Below are 17,875 nucleotides of genomic sequence, written 5' to 3'. Positions count from 1 at the left end.
TTGCATAGGCTCTAGGAGGGACAGAGCTCTGGAAGAGCAGCAGTCCTCTAGACTGGTGAGCCCACGGGCTCACTGCCCTTTCTTTACAATCATCTAACAAAATTAGACTCAAATGACTAGCCAGGTACTTCATGCACTCTAGATGAAAGCTCTCTGATTGACGTTATCAGGGCTTTTCTATCTTCAGAGGGCTCAGAGTGTTAATGAGATTACCTACATTTAAGGTGCTGTTCATGATATAGCAGTAAGGGAGACCGAGAGCAAGTCCTCAACTGAAAGCAACAGTAGGTGTCTGTGGGCCAATAACCATCTCACTTGAAACTTGTCTGAAAGACGAAATCTTTCAGCTGGCAGATGATACTACAGGATTAGTATTTACCATGCCTTGAGGCATTCAATATGCAATGTGGTAAATGCTAGACTTACATCCTGAAATCCTTCATTAGTTGCCTGCAGAGCATTCAGTGTACCAGTCCGAGGAGAGACATGGGACAGTTGATATCATTGTTATACTGTTCTCAGGAAGATTAGAAAAAAATGCCAATGATTACTGTTATCAAGGCATAATATCCTAAGGGATATTGCTATTAGCAGGCTCTAAGATCTCAGTATTGATAATTTTCATTCCTAAGAAGAAAATATAATCTTTTTAATTTCTATTTTATATACCAACCTTTTCTGGGAGAAAAATGACACCAACTTGATGCTAGTTGGCTTTTACACCTTTACCTAAACAGATAAAATCTGAGCAAGATTTTGGTAGTCAGAATCAGTGTGCTTTATAAATGAAAGGCTCAGATGGGCCTTCAGCTTCAAAGGCCATCATCTTGTCCAAGATGATTAGAATGTAGGCTTCTAAGTCACAGAGAGAACTGAACTTATTGTGACCTCTGAAAAGCAAAACACATTCAACAAAAGCTGAAACTGCTTCCTCACCCAATAAGGCATCTGAGTCCAGGAAAACATTTTAATCTTCACAGTTTACTTTAAAAAAAGTTACGACTGTAAAGGTGGGAAACATCTCACCAAACTCTGCCACCTAGTTTTAGCTTGTGTTTGCTTTCCCTCTACAGTACATGAAGAGAGTCAGGTATATCTCTGACGTTATTCATCCTATTTTTCTTCGACCTGTCTCTCTCCATATACTGTAGAAGAAGAAATTAATCTCATCCTATCTGTTTGGTCTACAAGCCTTTTTCTCGGCAGAAACTTCACAATGAAGAGCCTACTGGCTGTTGCTGTAATTAAAAATTATGATACATAAAAAAAAGAAAAAAAAAAAAAGGGCCTACTTGTTCTACCCTAAAATATGTATATAAATGATACACACTCCTATGAAGGTTCTCCTCAGGTCTTTATTTTATTTCTTTGTGAGGTGGAGGGCGTGAGCATATAAAATGAAAATACGGACTCTGCTCTCAGAACTCATAGATTCATACATCTCCAGAATCTGTTGGAATCTACGACTGTAAGCAAAGAGGTGCCCCCATTCTGCCTTAGCTACAGTCTTCCACAACACTTTTTAACAAATTCAATTCTATTAGAGCTTTCTAAAGAACAGTCCATCCCAGGAATCAAGTCTGTTCATAAAATGGTGAATAAAACAATCAATCAAAGCAATCTAAGATTTTCCAGGAAAATTTTCAAGAAGAATTTCCGAGAAACTTTCAAGAGGGGGTTGGTATGCATGTAGTAGAAATAACATCTTGCATCTACTCAGGCTCTCCCCACTCAGCTCCTTCTCTTGTCACCATGAATCCTCCCTAGGGGCCAGGACCAGGAAAGGATACCATTCCATAATGACAATTATGGCATAAGAGCTATGTGGAGATTTCTGGAGCTAAGAGAGACTGCTGGACCAAAACATTCTACTGAAGCATATACTATATGCAATGCTACAAGCACAGACATTACTCCTGTTCTAGAGTTTTCTTAATAATTTTTGCTCTAGGATCTTATTCTTCGTTTTTTTGTTGTCTCCTAATGGAATATTGGGTTTGAAAGGGATTGCTCCAGAAATCACAGTGCTCAAAGATAGAATCAGAGAATGAAGAAATATAACCTGTCAGTTTCTTTCTGCACTGATAATAAGCCACTTTAGAATAACCAGCTTGAAAATAATTTGTGAGCAATATTATCTCTGTCTTTTACAGAACTCAGTTTTATTTTTATGGATGATATTCATTTATTGAAAAGATTAAAGTTCTACTATGTTTGATTATTCACCAGTAAAAGACCTTTTCATATACATACTAAGAAAAATAAAATAAAATTATAATCAGAACATAAACAAGTAATAGAAGACAACCTGAAAGAGTACTGAATCCATTACTGCAGTCTGGTCATTGATGCCAAGCAGTGAAATCCTTAGATTTTTCTTACATAATACAGTAAAGTAAGTACAAAACAGTGCAGTATGATGAAACTTACATACTCACTGCTGGTCAACAGAATGTTACTGAAATAAGCTCTACAAATTCTGCTTTTCCACACATAGTGATACTCAGAGGAAATATCACCACCTATTATTAGCAAATAAGGTAAGTGAATGGATTTTTAGCCCTCCTCTCAGGGAAAAAGAACTGAAGAGAAAATATTTTTCAGTAATTGTTACATGGTGGTCTCACTCGCATAAGATTTGCTTGGAACCTGCTTCCATGCTGCTGAGAAAAAATCATATGAAGTCCATGTGTTAGTTCACTTCTGCTCCTTTTGCTGACTGCCCTGGAAGTAATGGGCACTGTGCACTGCATACAGTCACTGGGCCAAGTCTTCTGCGGCTGGATCACAGCAGTAGGCCAGACCCAGTCATGGATGAGGAGAGGCTGGCTGCTGAGCCCGTCATGTCTACAAAAGATGCCCTCATGCATAAAGATATGTGGTTACAAGTGGGTAAAAGTCGATATTCTCGATATAATAATTGTCTACCTATGCGCTCGTAAGTAGGCACTAAAATCATTAAAAAGGAAATCACATCTTATGAGACAGGTTATTTGGGAACATTCTACTCCCTAAATGTGGAATTACAGAGCTATTCTTGAACTAACATATAGAAAACTCCTTCCAGTTTTATTAATGCAGCATGGTGACAATTTAAAAGCTGTACCAAGATTCTCATTTGATGCTGTAGTCAATACAGCACAGTATGTCTTCAGTCTTGTTGACGCTAGCAAAAATTTTACAAACTGTACCTGATTTGTGAGTAGTCTGTGCCTGGACTAAGGCTCCATAAAAATATATAGTGATTATTTATAATACTCTTGTGAGCTCCATTATGGCTTTTCAGTGGATCATTCCATAAGCAAAGCCGTGACAACTCTGAACTTGAAAATCATGTGATACTTGTAAAATCAATCCATAAAAATCAATCTGAAAATATCAACAATGACACACACTTAACTATTCTACATTTCTAACCTGTCTTCAAATTATGATGTTTAATAGGCTCTTATCAAACTATTAACTTTTGAGCCTGTCGACTACTTTCATCTAAATTTGATAGAGATCACAAAAATAGTAAGTCCCTGAAAGATTGAAAGTTTGGCATCAGGGCAGAATAAACAAATTATTAATGACTAACTAATGCTTATTAAAGCTCCTGCTGAGGGAAGAACTGCAGTTGGAGGGTCAATCAGCATATATAGCCTGCACAAACCAGGGCTCATACTGCCAGAATGCCAAATATCTGGTAAGGTATCTGAGAGTATTTTGTGGGTGGGAAGGAGCACACGACACGGCAGTGAGGGGAAGAGGAGGACACAGGAGGGAACTAGATATATTTTCACGTTCCAAGAAGGTCTGGGCCTCTTGAAGTTTTGGGTCACATTAAGGAAAACTACTCAGGATTGCACAGGATAAAGAATATGACTTCATTAGTCCCACTGTTCACAGAACAATTTTACAACTAAAGCCACACATTTGAATTTGTAATGTAATATATACTACTTAACAAATTATTTTTACATCTGATAACTACAAATAAGTATTTTTTTTTTCCGTCAGATTATATGATTTTGGTTAAGCTTTATAACACTGTAATGAACATTTCCTTGAAAAGTCACATAAACCTGGATGTGCAAATATTTCACTCTTTATAACCTAGCTATAATACTCTTCTAAGCTATGGTGCCAAGTTTTTATGCAATTCTTGGTTTCATGGCAGAATTCTTTGCATGAACACAGACATTTCTATGGCAGATGTTTTGTGCATGTCTATTTTTTGTTTGTTTTCCTTTTAAAAACGGTGTTATTTCTATGCAAATTCCTGGTACTTCAGCAATTTTATTAAGAGCTGACAAATGTGCTCAGTATTGTATCTTCTAAACACTCCAACATAAACTGCCTTGTCAGCAACTTCTGCAGCACTTTGGGAGACACTCCAAAATTTTTGTTTCATTTTAAAGTTCATTAATTTGACATAGTTAATATATACATGCAAGATAAAACGCTGCATTCCTAGCTTTCACTGAGATGTCTAAATTACAGGGAATGTGATCTTGTCTGTTCCTTTCACTTCCTTTAAGTTCATAATTAAAGAGATAACATATCCCTCCATTTATTATAATTTGATTTTTATTTGTTGAATCCAAAGTGCATGCTAGGCAAAAAATTACAATCAGAGGAAGTTTTGGCCCAATTTTCTTTCTATTTTCCTAAATGAAAAATAAATTGTGACTTCTATGGTATGGAACGGAAGTGTTTTTCTGCATTACTAAATATATGTATGGGTATCGTTATAGCCAGCTAACAACACATGAGAACGGTGTGACCATTTGGATAATGCAGGTAGAGACATTTTCACACTCTCTTAAGTAGAGCAGCTGGATGCTATGCTACCAAAGTGCTCTTAGCCTGACTCACTGATATCATTGTAAACATCTGCCAGGGAGCTTATATTCTTAACACTTTTTAAGAAGGATGAAGCAATTAATGATGGAGATGACAGAAACACAGCAGTTCAGCAAAGCATGTATTTTGTAATTAGAGTACCTAATAGCTAGCATTATTACATACACAGATAAACTCATTCTTGATGTAAGTCCACTGATTTCAGTGGAGTTAGTTACACCAAGGATGAGAAGAATAAGACAGCAGTTCACAAAGGAAAAACAGAGATGAAAGGAATTATGCTTAATATAATAAAAGCTACTGAAACAGGATGACTTCCATACCTTAAAAATTCAGGTACACACTTAAACTCTGTACCCAAACAATAAGTGAAATGGAGGTGAAAGAAAGGCTGTCTTCCTCCAGGTCCAATTGTTTCATGGAATGAGAGCACCATGTGATGATTTGACTTAAAAATAAAGACATAAAATGTGACTACGAAACTAAAGCCAGTAATCATATTTAAATGTCTGGGATTTGCCTCCCACAAATGCATTTTGCAACACTCCCCTATCCCACACTAAACACATTACCCCATCACTATATATGTAAGTCAGATGTTCTGGATTACCTGCAGTAGCCTAGATATGCCAGAGTCTGGGTTCAATTTTACTAATGGCTCCAACCCCTTTTTCTTCCACAAATAGCAACTTACTATTGATAAATTTTGAAAGTCTGAGGAAAAAAAAACCCTTTAATGATTATTTCACAAGCAACACAAAGGATGAGGCAGCCTGCCTAAACCTGCGGAATCCAATGTTTTAATTACCATGCCTTAAACTTAAATTTATTAGGTATCTCTCAAGTTAGTCTGAATTTTAAATTTTAATAAAATTCTAAATTCTGCATACTTAGCTGCATACGTAGAAGTGAACATTCTGAGATGGTCACCTAAGGCTCCTCTGCTTTCCCCCAGATTTAGGAAGATAAGAATATCAACCACTAAGCCATTAGAAGTTAGAAAATATATGGTTCTACCCACAACTAAGGATGATAATAACAGGCCCATTCATGTTTTGCCTAACTATTAAACTAATGGTCAGACCATACATCTAGGAGGCAGGAAATCTGGGCTTTATGGCCTATTTGGAGGAAAGGGGATTGAATCCCTAGCTCCTACATTCCAGGAAAATGCCATGATCACCAGGCAAATGACCTGAATCCGACTATTTTTCACTCCTCTTCCAAAAGCTAAGCCACTGTGCAGCAAGGAATACAAATCAGGAAGTCTGATGGAGAGCAGACAAGACAGAGTCTGCCCAAGCCCAGGAGATAACACACTCAAAAGGGATTAAAACAGAGGCTACAGACTTATCTCCCTGAAATGTATATATACTTTTAAATCATCATTGGATAAAAACTAGCCTGAAGGGGTTTGAATTGTCTTCTAGAGATACCTAAGTTGTCTATATAGCCACTGGAAAGAGAAAACTCAATGTCCTGATGTAGACCTAGATAGCACATAATTGTCTGTTTGGATAGCAAAGTTGGGCACGTTGGCTCATGCCCTAGGCTCAGACACTTAGACTGTGCCTAATTATGAATTCAAGTCAAAATTAGCAATTCTCAGAAAGAAATCTGATCACATAATTTGTGCCCTTGTGCAAGCCCCAGATGTGTCAAATCTCACAGGCCAAGTGAACTCATAGAACTGACTCATAACTAATTCCTTATCAAGCTAGAACAGTATGCCAAACAACTGCAGCATATTACACAGAGGATGTTCCCCTTTCACCCAAAGCAGCACTGCATACTTCTTAGCTACAGAAATCCCTTACTTCTGATTTGAGGTAGTACCATCACTTAAGGCATGACCAAATGCATCTCCAGCCATATTACCCACTTCACGTATAAGATAAGAAATTACTCCAGAGGTCTGCAAAATACTACTCCCATTAAAATATATCAGTGAGTCAGCATAACAAACATCACCATTCAACCTCGTCCTATCCAGTCCAAGCATCTTTCAAGGGGGTGACCATCTCCTTTAAAGACTAGAGGGACATAGATTCAGAAGGCTACCTGTGCTGTTACGAGAACTTAGATTGGTTTAGGCTACCATGAAGCAGTACTCTTGGTTGAAAGAAAAGGTCCGATTGTTCTGTACCCTGCTGCTTTATTTTCCTGTCTCACTCTCATTGCCTGGCTTTATATGAATCAAGCATCAGCCAGTCTTGTTCACTTCCAACCTCCTGTCTCAGCCATCTAATGAGACTGCTCATCTCTCACAAAACACAGGTATAGCTCAAGTCTCACCATGATATCATCATGTTATAATAACTCTGCAAGCTGAATTGCCTCCCTGCATACCCTAGCATGCTTATATGCATGTGAACAGGAAAAGTAGATGAGAATGAACTCTCAGAGGCAGGAGTTAACTACACTGATAAACAGCCAATATTATTCTTTAGGTCTGCCCCCAAGGTAAAGAAACTTGCGTGTAGACATAATGCTGCAGAGTATCAGAGCTCTATTCCAGATGCTTAACAGATATAGAGCAGGAGAATATAGAAATACATAAATGTCTGTTATGCACCTGCCTTCCACAGATTTTCAATAACACTTAAGGACTTAACATCTTTTATGCTTTTGAAAATATTCCTAATAAAATAAAGTTAGACCTTGCACAAATCTGTCACCTGGGCCACCTTGACCTACATCAATATACTCTTGTTACCTACTATTATGTGCTGTTTAAAGCTCCTCAGTCAGGTCTTGTTGAAATGGCAGTATTCAATGTGACAGGCCTTTCTGAATTAATTTTCAAGTATGATTTTAAAAGATAATGTGTCAAAAGGACTATCAAAATTCCTACACTATCACATCTATTTCATGTTCTTTATTCATTATCTGTTTTGCTCAGTGCAAGAATTACAGTTTGTTTTGCATGACTGAACAGAACTTTTTGGGGGCATTCTGAAAAAAGAAATGTTTCAAAATGGATGTATATGTGTAACAGCTTCGTATTCTAACATTTGCATCATGAATATTCACACTATGTGAAATGGGTGTGTAATATTTTTAGTAACGTTTTTAGTATCGTTCTTGATGTTAATGTGACATACGAGCTTCCAGGCTTCATAGTTTCCCGTTACATGCCCACAAAAAAATGTGATTTAAACTATGTACTCTTTGATTTATAGCATCAAAAAGAAAATCCTACAAATTTATTTCAGTTTTTGTAGTTGGAATAAATTTTTTTCCTGCTCTATAGTTGAAGACTGAGAAAGAAAGTTTATAGGCTACATAAAAATATACAGTGAAGGAAATTTGAGATCTCTGATCTTTCATCCTAGTTGATCTGAACCATAAACTGGGGACAATGTTTTCTTGCTTGACCTTTCATCTTGAATTTTAAGGCAGCTACTCACATCTATGCCCACAAAATACTTAATTAGAGACTATTGGATTAAAATCTTTTGACACCCTAGCTGCAGACTATGTGAGAAAATAGTATCTGTTCACAGCATAGACTTCTCTTGAAAGCCATGGAATAAATAACTAGCTGAATCTAATTCCCGGTGATATAAATTTACAGAGTGTACAATGGAACACAGGGATCTGACATGTAAAGAATATATATTTTCTCTTATAATACAAAACTAAGCACTAGGACTATTAGGAAGGATACCAAATTAATCAAAAATATTATTATAAGGTTCAGTTAAAGCACCGGTGCGTGCCTAGGGTTGACTCAGTAGATATGCAATTACATTAGAATGAGAGGTTAATTACCAACAACCTAGTTCTGGTAGTACATATGTACACTCAGAAATGCAAATATCATGACTTCTTTATCTTAACAATATCTGCAGAAGAGGTGTTCGTGTCCTGCCCTTCTTCAACTTGGCATATGAATATATGCAGTAGAACATATATAAATAAGGTAGTTCAGTCTAACTGCAGATGCATGCTGGGAAAGACCCTGGAGGAGAGAGACAGAGAGAGCAGGAATTGACTATGCACGTTGACAACACATCTTAAAGAACTCCAGTCACTGGTACATATTCTCTTTGTCTGCTTTATCGTCTGATTCCACATGCAAATTCATGACTCCAATAGGTGACTCCAAGTAATACCTATTTATTCACAGTTATGCAGGAGTGGGCTCAGAAAACTTTACTCAAAGAGCAATTTCAGGACAAACCTACTTGTATTAGTTCCAGAGGCCTATGTTACACACAATGCTTGATGAAGCAATGGTCTCAGAGATCATGAATATCTAGATGACTGACAGCAGGTGCTAAGAACAGAGACATTTTTTAGTGATATTAATGGTTTTGACATTTCTTAAACCTGACTTCTAGAGATCCAGAAAGAAATTCAGCATGAGCATGGCTGAGGATGATCTGCAAGAGGATCAAGTTGAGGAAATGATCTTTCTCATCACATAAGGGTATCTTACAGAGGCCTGATATCTCTGCTGCTGCTGAAAACATCCCTCATGAGGCAGGGGCAGGCATGCCCTTATGATGAGGGCCGCGCAGAAAAAAGGTCAAGAAGAGACTGAGACTTACTATTGTGCATGCACATGGGCAAGCATTCTGGTCCCACAGTTTAAATATAGCCAAAGATTCTGATCCCCCAACCATCTTGGCCATGAATGATGGAAAATTCACTACCATAATTTCCTAATTTTTTCTTATGACAGCCCTTGGATCAGGATGAAGGGATACACCAACCTCGTGAAAAATATTCTCTTTAATCTTGGTCTGTATTCCTGATACAGTTAGGTCAGTGAGGGAACTCGGTTGATGAACCACTGATAAATGGATCAAATGCATACTGTATCTGTTCCATAAACTGACCCCCACACAAAGGGGGAGAGGGAAACTTAATATGAGATAGCATGGTATGCCTGAATTATTCCATTGCTTTAATCAGTCTAAAGACAGATTAATAGCCTGAAGATTTATTTTGGTCAGTATGGTGTCCTAGAATGACACAGAGCTAGAACAAGGGAGACGTCAAAAAACTCCCCAAAACAGCTTAACCTAAAGAAATCAGCTGAGCTGTGGTGATGTGAAATGTACACTTAGAGATACTCAGATCTAGGATATAACTGAGGCTAAGTACAGGAATGCCAGCGTTACGAGAATACCTAATAACAGCACAAATATCACTGATAAGGACATTTATAAATAACAATACTTGTATTTTTAAGTTACTCTGAGTTTCTAAACCTCTTAAAATATTAACCTAGGACTTCCAAATTCACAGAGCTACATAGTTAAGAATTGCTAATCTTATGTTTACTGCTGGGGAAACTGAGGCAGAGATGTTTAGTGACTTACCCAAGGCCACAGAGGGAGTCACTGATAGAGCGGGGATTAGAGCTCAGGAGATTCTGGCTCCCAGTCCCAAGCTCAGACCACTAGACCATGGCCTCAGGACATTTCCAGCTGGTCTTCAGTCTAAAAAAAAGTAAATTCTCAAGTATGCTACAAATATGTAACATATATATGGCTTTCTTTTTACTTCGAAAATTGAATGTAATGGTATGAATGAGAACACATCGCTGGTAAGTCAAGGATGAAAAACAAGCTGGTACATACTATCCAATTTATCTTTATCATACGTCTGTGCAGGAAAAGATCTGCAGAAAATCTTCATTTAAATTGCAGCCAATACAAACAACTATAATATTTCTCAGGGTAAGGAACAAATTGCCTTTCCAACCCAGCCAGCATGTCATTTATATTAATGGCAAGGAATGCTAAGTTGCTCTGTGTGTAAGTAAACTCTATTAAGAAAGTCACGTCCCTTGGTGAAGCTAGATCCTTAGTAAATTTTACTAGCTAAGCACTGAGCTCCATGTCAGAGTAATTACACCTTTTATCCACTGTGAGCTCTCTCTTAGCTTCTTCATTTCTTAATTTCCCACTTCAGCTAATTTAGCAGTAAAATCGCAAAGGTTTAGAAAGGTTAGCTACTGAGGAACTGGTGCATGAATGTTCTGTTAAGCTCCATGCATTGAAATCACATCATGTAGAAGAAGGAATTAATTAAGTAACAATTAAGTAGTGATGGATCATTGACAACATATATACACTTTAGTGCTAAAATTAATCTCCCCCGTAAAGCCAATACATTGCGTATCTTCTCATTTATACACTGGCAAGTTTTGTACTTGAAATACAAAGAAGAGAAGCAGTATCTTAAAAAAAAAAGAAAAAAGCATATCTTCTGGCACTATTGAAACTACATTCATTTTTGGAAAAGATTGCATAACTTTTTTTAAAAAAGTATTGAATGAGGAAAGAGAATAGAAAAAGCAGAACAACTTTTTAAAGGTAGGTGATTTTAAAGTGACTATAGAGATATTTGCTATATGAAAGTACTTAGCATGTTCGAAGTGCTAACAATTGTGTAGCATTCTTTTGCTTTTTCCTTTTACAAGCAACTTTTTTTACAAGTTGCCATGTTGTTTCCTTGTATTGACAGTCAGCTGCTTAATATATAGATTGGCAGTTAGCCCAGTCAATCCTCAACTGTAAAAGCCTCTTAGCAGATGAAAAATCCTTGGTTCATTCACACCTTGTAGAAAGGATGACAGGGCAGAAGTGACATCCAGATCCATTTAGAGTATACTTTGAGTCTGATTCTCCTTTGCCTTGCACCTTGTGTAGTCATTTATAGCTGTGCAAAGTGAGCACAAAATGGATATAAAACACTGCTAGCCATGTGAGGAGAGAATTCTGATTTGGTTGCATTATTTCCAGAGGTGATTACAAAAAGTGCCAGGCACTAAAAAAAATCTGGCTCTGCAAAGAAAGTCTAAACAACTTTGACACAAAACACAGAGTAGCAGCAGCACTTTCCAAACAACTTACAGAAATTGCACTTACACTTTGGAGAAAGAGTATTTTCATTTGCTGTTTGCTTGATTTTTTCATAGGAAAAAAACATTAAATGTTAAATTCATTATGGAAAGAGAATCTTATTTCTTCCTTTTTTTTGGCAGAAGCACATTTAACTCTATGTCCTAAAATATATTCTCACACAAAAAGGGACTCATCTCTCAGACAGGGTCTCAACTAGTACTGCCTTTTCATGTGCTACTTCTAAACCCAATACTTAAAAAGCCATACTTCTACACAAGCATCTGAAATGAATGCAAGAGTTTACATTATCACAACAGCTGCTCTCAGTCCATCAGAGTTCAGTACTGTTCTGCCTTTAGTATGGGTAGCAAATGTCTGTCTTCAGCATTTACCAAACAGTGATATCTCACTACATAATATATCGCCCCTATGATAACGCAAGACCTACTGCTAAGTAGTATCTTTAAGATACAAACCAACATTAGCAGAAAAGGTCTGCAAATATTAGATTAGCAACTGTGCGTCAAAATTGAAAATTAACAAATTAAGGACCTCATCCTTCTGTCACTGGAGATGTGGTCAAGAATTATTTCCACTGAATATTAGACATTTAATGTGTAGTAATTCACTTAATATATTTGCACATTAATTACCCCACAGTTCCTGGTAACCATTTTTCTGGCCCTTCCCAGGATATTGCTAACCCTTGCTGCTATACTTAGATGCCAGTATGGGCCTAGCAACCCAGATATGTTGATTAGGAGTGGAAATAGAAGTTACTTAACTACAACAGCAGCTGCTGACCTAAGAATACTGCTACAAGAAATAATCCCTCTTGTTATTTCTTTTTAGTTTTTTTTTAATGGTTTTTATCACATCATGCACTTCATAGGGTTAACGTAAGACACAATTTTCCAAAACTTCCCTTACCCTTCAACCAAAGACCAAACCTACATTTCTAATTTTAGTAAGAGTGTATTGCAGCTCGTGGTTGTTTCTTATTTTGTTTCCCTACCACACACCCTCTTTCTGGATTCTGAGCTTCTTGAAACACTCTTGAGTTGCTAGTTTGGCTTGACGGAAAAGTAGTGTGTATGTGTGTGTGTTTGTGTGTCTGTATGGGCGATACTAACTGTAGAAAGCTGCTTCACATTAGATCAGGGCTTACGCTCAGAGCTGCTCTACAGTTGGCTCTTGGGCTGAACCTCTCCTCACCACTGACAATGATGTCTTCATGTAGGGTAGAGTCTGTTAATAATATTGCACTTACCATAGCCATAATTTTACCAAGGTGGGGCATAATTATGATTTTATTTATGTTAATCAAAATCATGAGTAATTCCATTCATGTCAATAGTAATAAAGAGCTACACAGACAACTAGGAGTTCAGAATTGGGCTTCTGGTGTTAAAACTGAAAGGATGTCTGAATCACTTTCTTAAAGATAGATACCGAAGCATAGATCTTCTGCTTACTTACATTACTCAGTCATGCCATTAGCATAAAACATCAAATAAAGAACTATAAGGATAGTTGCAAATGTGTCACAATATATGAGCTTTCTGCTTTACCTTCGGTATAGAAAATACCCCTGAATTAATGAGATTTAAGATTATTACATTTAGTATGCCAAAGTTATCATAATAACTAAGTCTCTTTGTCCTTGCAAGTTGCTGTTACTATTTCAAATCCTTATTTCCAACCTTTGATTTTATGTCACCATTACATAACTTGAATGCAAAAGATCTAAAGGCAAACAATATTTAAGTAATATATCAGCGACTGAATTAGTTTTGCAGTACTGTCAATTAAGCAAATTATATCTGGCAAATACAGGCGTATCAAAACAGCAATCACAATTCAAAAAGTTTGCTTGGTACATATATCATAATGCATAACCAAATCTTTTCTTTTTCAAAAGTGAAAATATGTTAATTTTCCAAAATACAGACATTTTGAAACAATAAAGGTTTTGCACTAGTGTCTATCTCCTGCTCAGACAGAGAAATTGTGCAGGGGATAATGGGCCTTAATGTAGTCCTCACTGGTAAGTACTTTTAAGATGGAATGGCAAGTAGAGTTTAAGATGAAATATTCTCGAAATTGTACTTATTTAAATATAGGATCAACCTCCTTGTAAACGTTTAATAAAAAAAAAGGAGAAAATATCATTTCAAGAGCTCTAGCAAACTGTCAGAATGTTGCTCTATTATAATTCTTCAGATTTTTTTCCATTTTTTGAAGTCAAAGAATTATTGGTGTTTGAGAACATCTTCTAGAAATCTAGGCCCCAGAAACTGTCATATACATTGTCAGCTTCATCACAATTTCTTCAAGTGGACCCAGGATACCAAATCAGATATTTGAAGGCTTTATCACAAACTAGGACCACACGGAAGCTAAACGAAGGACTCTCATATTACTACGTTTTCTATAGGTCTCACTTATTGTCTCATTGAAAGCTGAAGAACTGTCTGTGAAAATTGCTTTTTCAGCATAGTGGGAACAGCAAAACTATTTCCTACCCAATTCCTGATGACAGATTTCTTTTCACCCTGCTAGACCATGTGTTCAGTTTTATACCCTGCACTTCCTCAGCATCAGAAAATTCTTGTACAGTAAAGCAAAAAGATACAGTCCTCAGGCTGACTCTAAGTGTGCTCTAAACCACTGCTCCCTTTCAAGCAAACTTGTGTATGATCCCCACTCTTAGCAACTGTGAGGACTGTATATTTTTCCTGTCTTTGTGATAGCATGGACATGTATTTCAGCAAGCCCAATTAGGCACATAGTTTAATTATAAGGCATCAGACTTTACCTATCTGTGCTGAAACACAATTAGAAATCTCACTCTTTGTTCCCCAGTAGACTACAGTGAAAGAGAAGCTGAAGAAATACAGAAAGATAAGTGACCTACCGTGGTTGTCTTTATCCGTCCCCCCGGTTGTGTGCAGGTCCAGCCTGATTTATTGATTAACAAATCACAGCCTTCTCCTTCTAAACATGGAAGCATTTCACACCACTGTTTTGTTTTGATAATTCGTGCTATGGAAGAGAAAAACAAAAACAGTTGGCAGAAGGGTTCACGTTTCACTTATCTCTGAACACTTTCTCATTAGAGCTGTCTATTTTCATCATCTGATAACGCAGCCATAGGTTATGATGTAGACAGCCTGAGGCAATTTACAGAATTATTTACAACACCTGCTGTGCCAAACAATTTCATAATAAAAACAGAACTTAAACAACAACAAACCATAAGACAGCCCTCTTGTAGGCAAAAAGAACATAAACGCTAGCTAATTTTCTAATTTTCCAATTCCATGCTCACTGTAGCTGGTGAAGTATTGTTGAGGGCGCTAATAACTAAAGACTTACATTATTACTAATCATTATGGCATCTAAAAATGACTTAAACTGGGATCCATTGTGTTAGACACTGTATAAACCTGAGCAGACACTTCTTATCCCAAAGAAGTTACAGAGTAAGTAGACAATGACAGAGACAGCAGTGAGAGAGGAGCTATAATATTGTGAAACTGTGATACTCATGGCAGTAGGCACGGTTTGGGGCAGGAACGAAGAACATAAGAAGGACAAGTATTGCAGGAAGTAAAGGCTAGGAAACCCTGGCAAAGGAGACAGTAAGCAGTAGGAAAAGATTGAAGCGTAAACCTTATTACTACAGAGGAGAGGAAGTTGACAGGAAGCTCCCTAAATGAAAGGCACTGTGTTGCGAGCTTTGTGGCTCCTTCTAGTACCTAGTGTCTCTGGCAAGCTGTTTCTACAAAATTTCCTCAAGGTTATGTAGCAAGCAGTCTTGGAACAACTGACTGCATTAAACAAGCTGTAGAGGAGCTGTAGGCAGAGATTTTTTTGGAGTGGGGGGAGAGGGAGGGATAATTCTTTTTTATGTGTTCCCCTCTGTATGTGAGTTCCTTCTGCTAGAGCATCAAGCATTAGGACTGGTATCTAACATTTCATTATTCTTTCATTCTCTCCCTATAGTCAAAAGTTTATGATGGAGTGTTGAGTTTGGGATATACAGAGAGAAAGGCACTCACTGGAATGGTACCATATGCTCACACTGAATGAGGCAAGGACCCCACAACACTGCATCTTTTATTGACACGAGAATGAGATCAGGTTCTTAACACAGAGAAAATTGTCCTCAGTTTCTTCAGAGATCATCTCAATAGCTGTGGGCTTCGCTGTGAGAAAGCTTTGCCACCTTAATTCATTCATAAGTGTGTCCAAGGATAAAAGGGCAGAACAACCAAGATAGTCCATATACAGAGACACGGACTGTATCTTCCTCTATGGTGATGTGTAACACCATTCTCATGTGACAGATCTTCAGCAAACAAAAACTCAACTAAAAAAGAAACACAGGGGAAATGTTTAGAAAGATAAGTGTACAAGAATTTTATGGAGCTCCAAATTAACTCGGGGTCCAAGGAGCTTAAAAGCAGGCCTTTTTAACCTGGTGGCAGATCCTGCTGTACCTGCTCACCTGAACATGCAATTCAGCATCACTATTTCCCTGACTTCCTCTGTCTGAAACTACTTAAAAATACAATTCCCAATGCCACTAAACATGGCAACAAATAGAACTATAATTTAAAGTCTTTTAATAAAATCAATTGCAATATTTTGACATGAACAACTTGCGTCCTCAGTCCCAGTACAATTGCTGGTGAGCTCCAGCAATATAATGAACACTGATTTATTTCAGTGAAAGCTCCATCTGAAATTCATATTAAGATTTTCATTATAAAAAATACTTTAGCTCCCAAACCTCTACATAGGAATTGCACTGATCATTAGGCAATATATACCACTGAGGGAATTACTCCCAAACAATTTTCTTAAGCACAAAATTTTTTGAAGCAGATCCACTAAGTTTTTATAGCACATATTAACAAGAAATCTGGAGGTCCATAGGCACTACTCTACCAAGAACTGGATCACAGCAGCTTTCAAGGGTAAAATCTCCTATGTAACAGCTAATAGTCTCATCCTTCCTGAGGGAAGGCACACATCCAACTGTGTGCTTTACAGAAAAAGCTCAGTAAATTAACAGCAAACCTCACCCACCTGCATTCATACATCTTACAATTCACAAATCGCAATGGCTGTTTCTATCAATGTCTCAACAACATGAAGGATCACCGAATAGTTAGTTAAACTCCAAAATACAGATTAGTTTGCCTCTGCTCTCACAGGTGGGAGGTTTTCCTGGAACCATAATTTTAACTAATCTTTAAAAAATATTTCTCTCCTCTGTGAATTACTCTTGGTGTTTGCTTGGTTGCTTTCTCAGAATGGATCTATCTATAATTTCATAAATATATGGAGTCCTTTCTTTGGGTATTGGCTGTATCCACATAAATTTAGAACATACCAAAAGAATTTTATAGAATATAAAATCTAAAACATTTCTGTGTTAAGTGCATAGACTAGCTCATATATTTAGTCCCTAAGAATTCAAACATCTAATTGTTGCAGGGAAAAACAAAGAAGAAAAAAAGAAGGGCAGCCCCATGGCGCCCACCCGTGGAGGCAGCGGCAGCGGCAGCAGCAGCAGCAGCAGCAGCAGCAGCAGCAGTACCAGTAGCGCTGTCCGGCCCCGCGCAGCCGGCGCTGCCGCGCCCCTCTCCCCGCCGCCTCCAGCCCCGGCCCCGGCCCCGGCCGCGCCGCCCCCAGCCCCTGTCCTCCCCGCCTCCTCCCCCGCCCCGGTAACACGTTCCCACGCTGCTCCTAGACCGCTTTGCGAGCGGGCCCCTTCTGCGTTTCCAGCGTCTCTGGATAATTCCCCGGTGAGTGCCTAATCCAGCTCATGTTTGTCTTCCTCTTCGACATCAGCAGTTCTGGGCAACTGCCTTCCGGACGTTTTTGTGTATTTGATCCACAAACACACAGTGACATACACACACACACTATTTGCGCTCACGTTGCCCTCTTAGCAGGCATTGCTATCCAGGCCATTTGTCAAGAGTGGGCCATGCAAGCACCCTCACGCTTCTGAATAAATTGAAGTGTTTACAGGCATATTTTTCTGTTAAGCCCATGCAGCCACATTTGTAGAGCTCAGGCCATAGCCATACCTGTGGCATTATGTCTGTTCTTGCATTTTTACTTTTCAGTTTGCCCATTATAGCAGA

At 37.9% G+C, this 17,875-nt stretch overlaps 1 protein-coding gene across 12 annotated transcripts in view; it reads right to left on the bottom strand.

The window, feature by feature from the left end:
- TAFA5 (TAFA chemokine like family member 5) overlaps positions 1-17,875 on the bottom strand; it is a 470,229-nt gene that overhangs the window by 99,667 nt on the left and 352,687 nt on the right. For 11 of the 12 annotated variants that reach the window (XR_011138831.1, XR_011138827.1, XM_009689547.2 and 8 more), the window contains one exon: positions 14,629-14,756. Coding sequence is in view for 9 of the 12 variants with exons in the window: in XM_009689547.2 (XP_009687842.1) it covers positions 14,629-14,756 (128 nt within the window). In the remaining 3 variants the exon portion in view is untranslated. Of the gene's footprint in view, positions 1-10,181; positions 10,302-14,628; positions 14,757-17,875 lie in introns of all 12 variants that reach the window. The other variant, XR_011138818.1, reaches the window with a different exon arrangement.

The sequence above is a fragment of the Struthio camelus genome, chromosome 1 (genome assembly GCF_040807025.1).
Source record: "Struthio camelus isolate bStrCam1 chromosome 1, bStrCam1.hap1, whole genome shotgun sequence".
NCBI classification, from domain to species: Eukaryota; Metazoa; Chordata; class Aves; order Struthioniformes; family Struthionidae; genus Struthio; species Struthio camelus.
The sequence above is the reverse complement of the archived record's forward strand: the minus strand, read 5'-3'. Positions and strand labels throughout refer to the sequence as shown.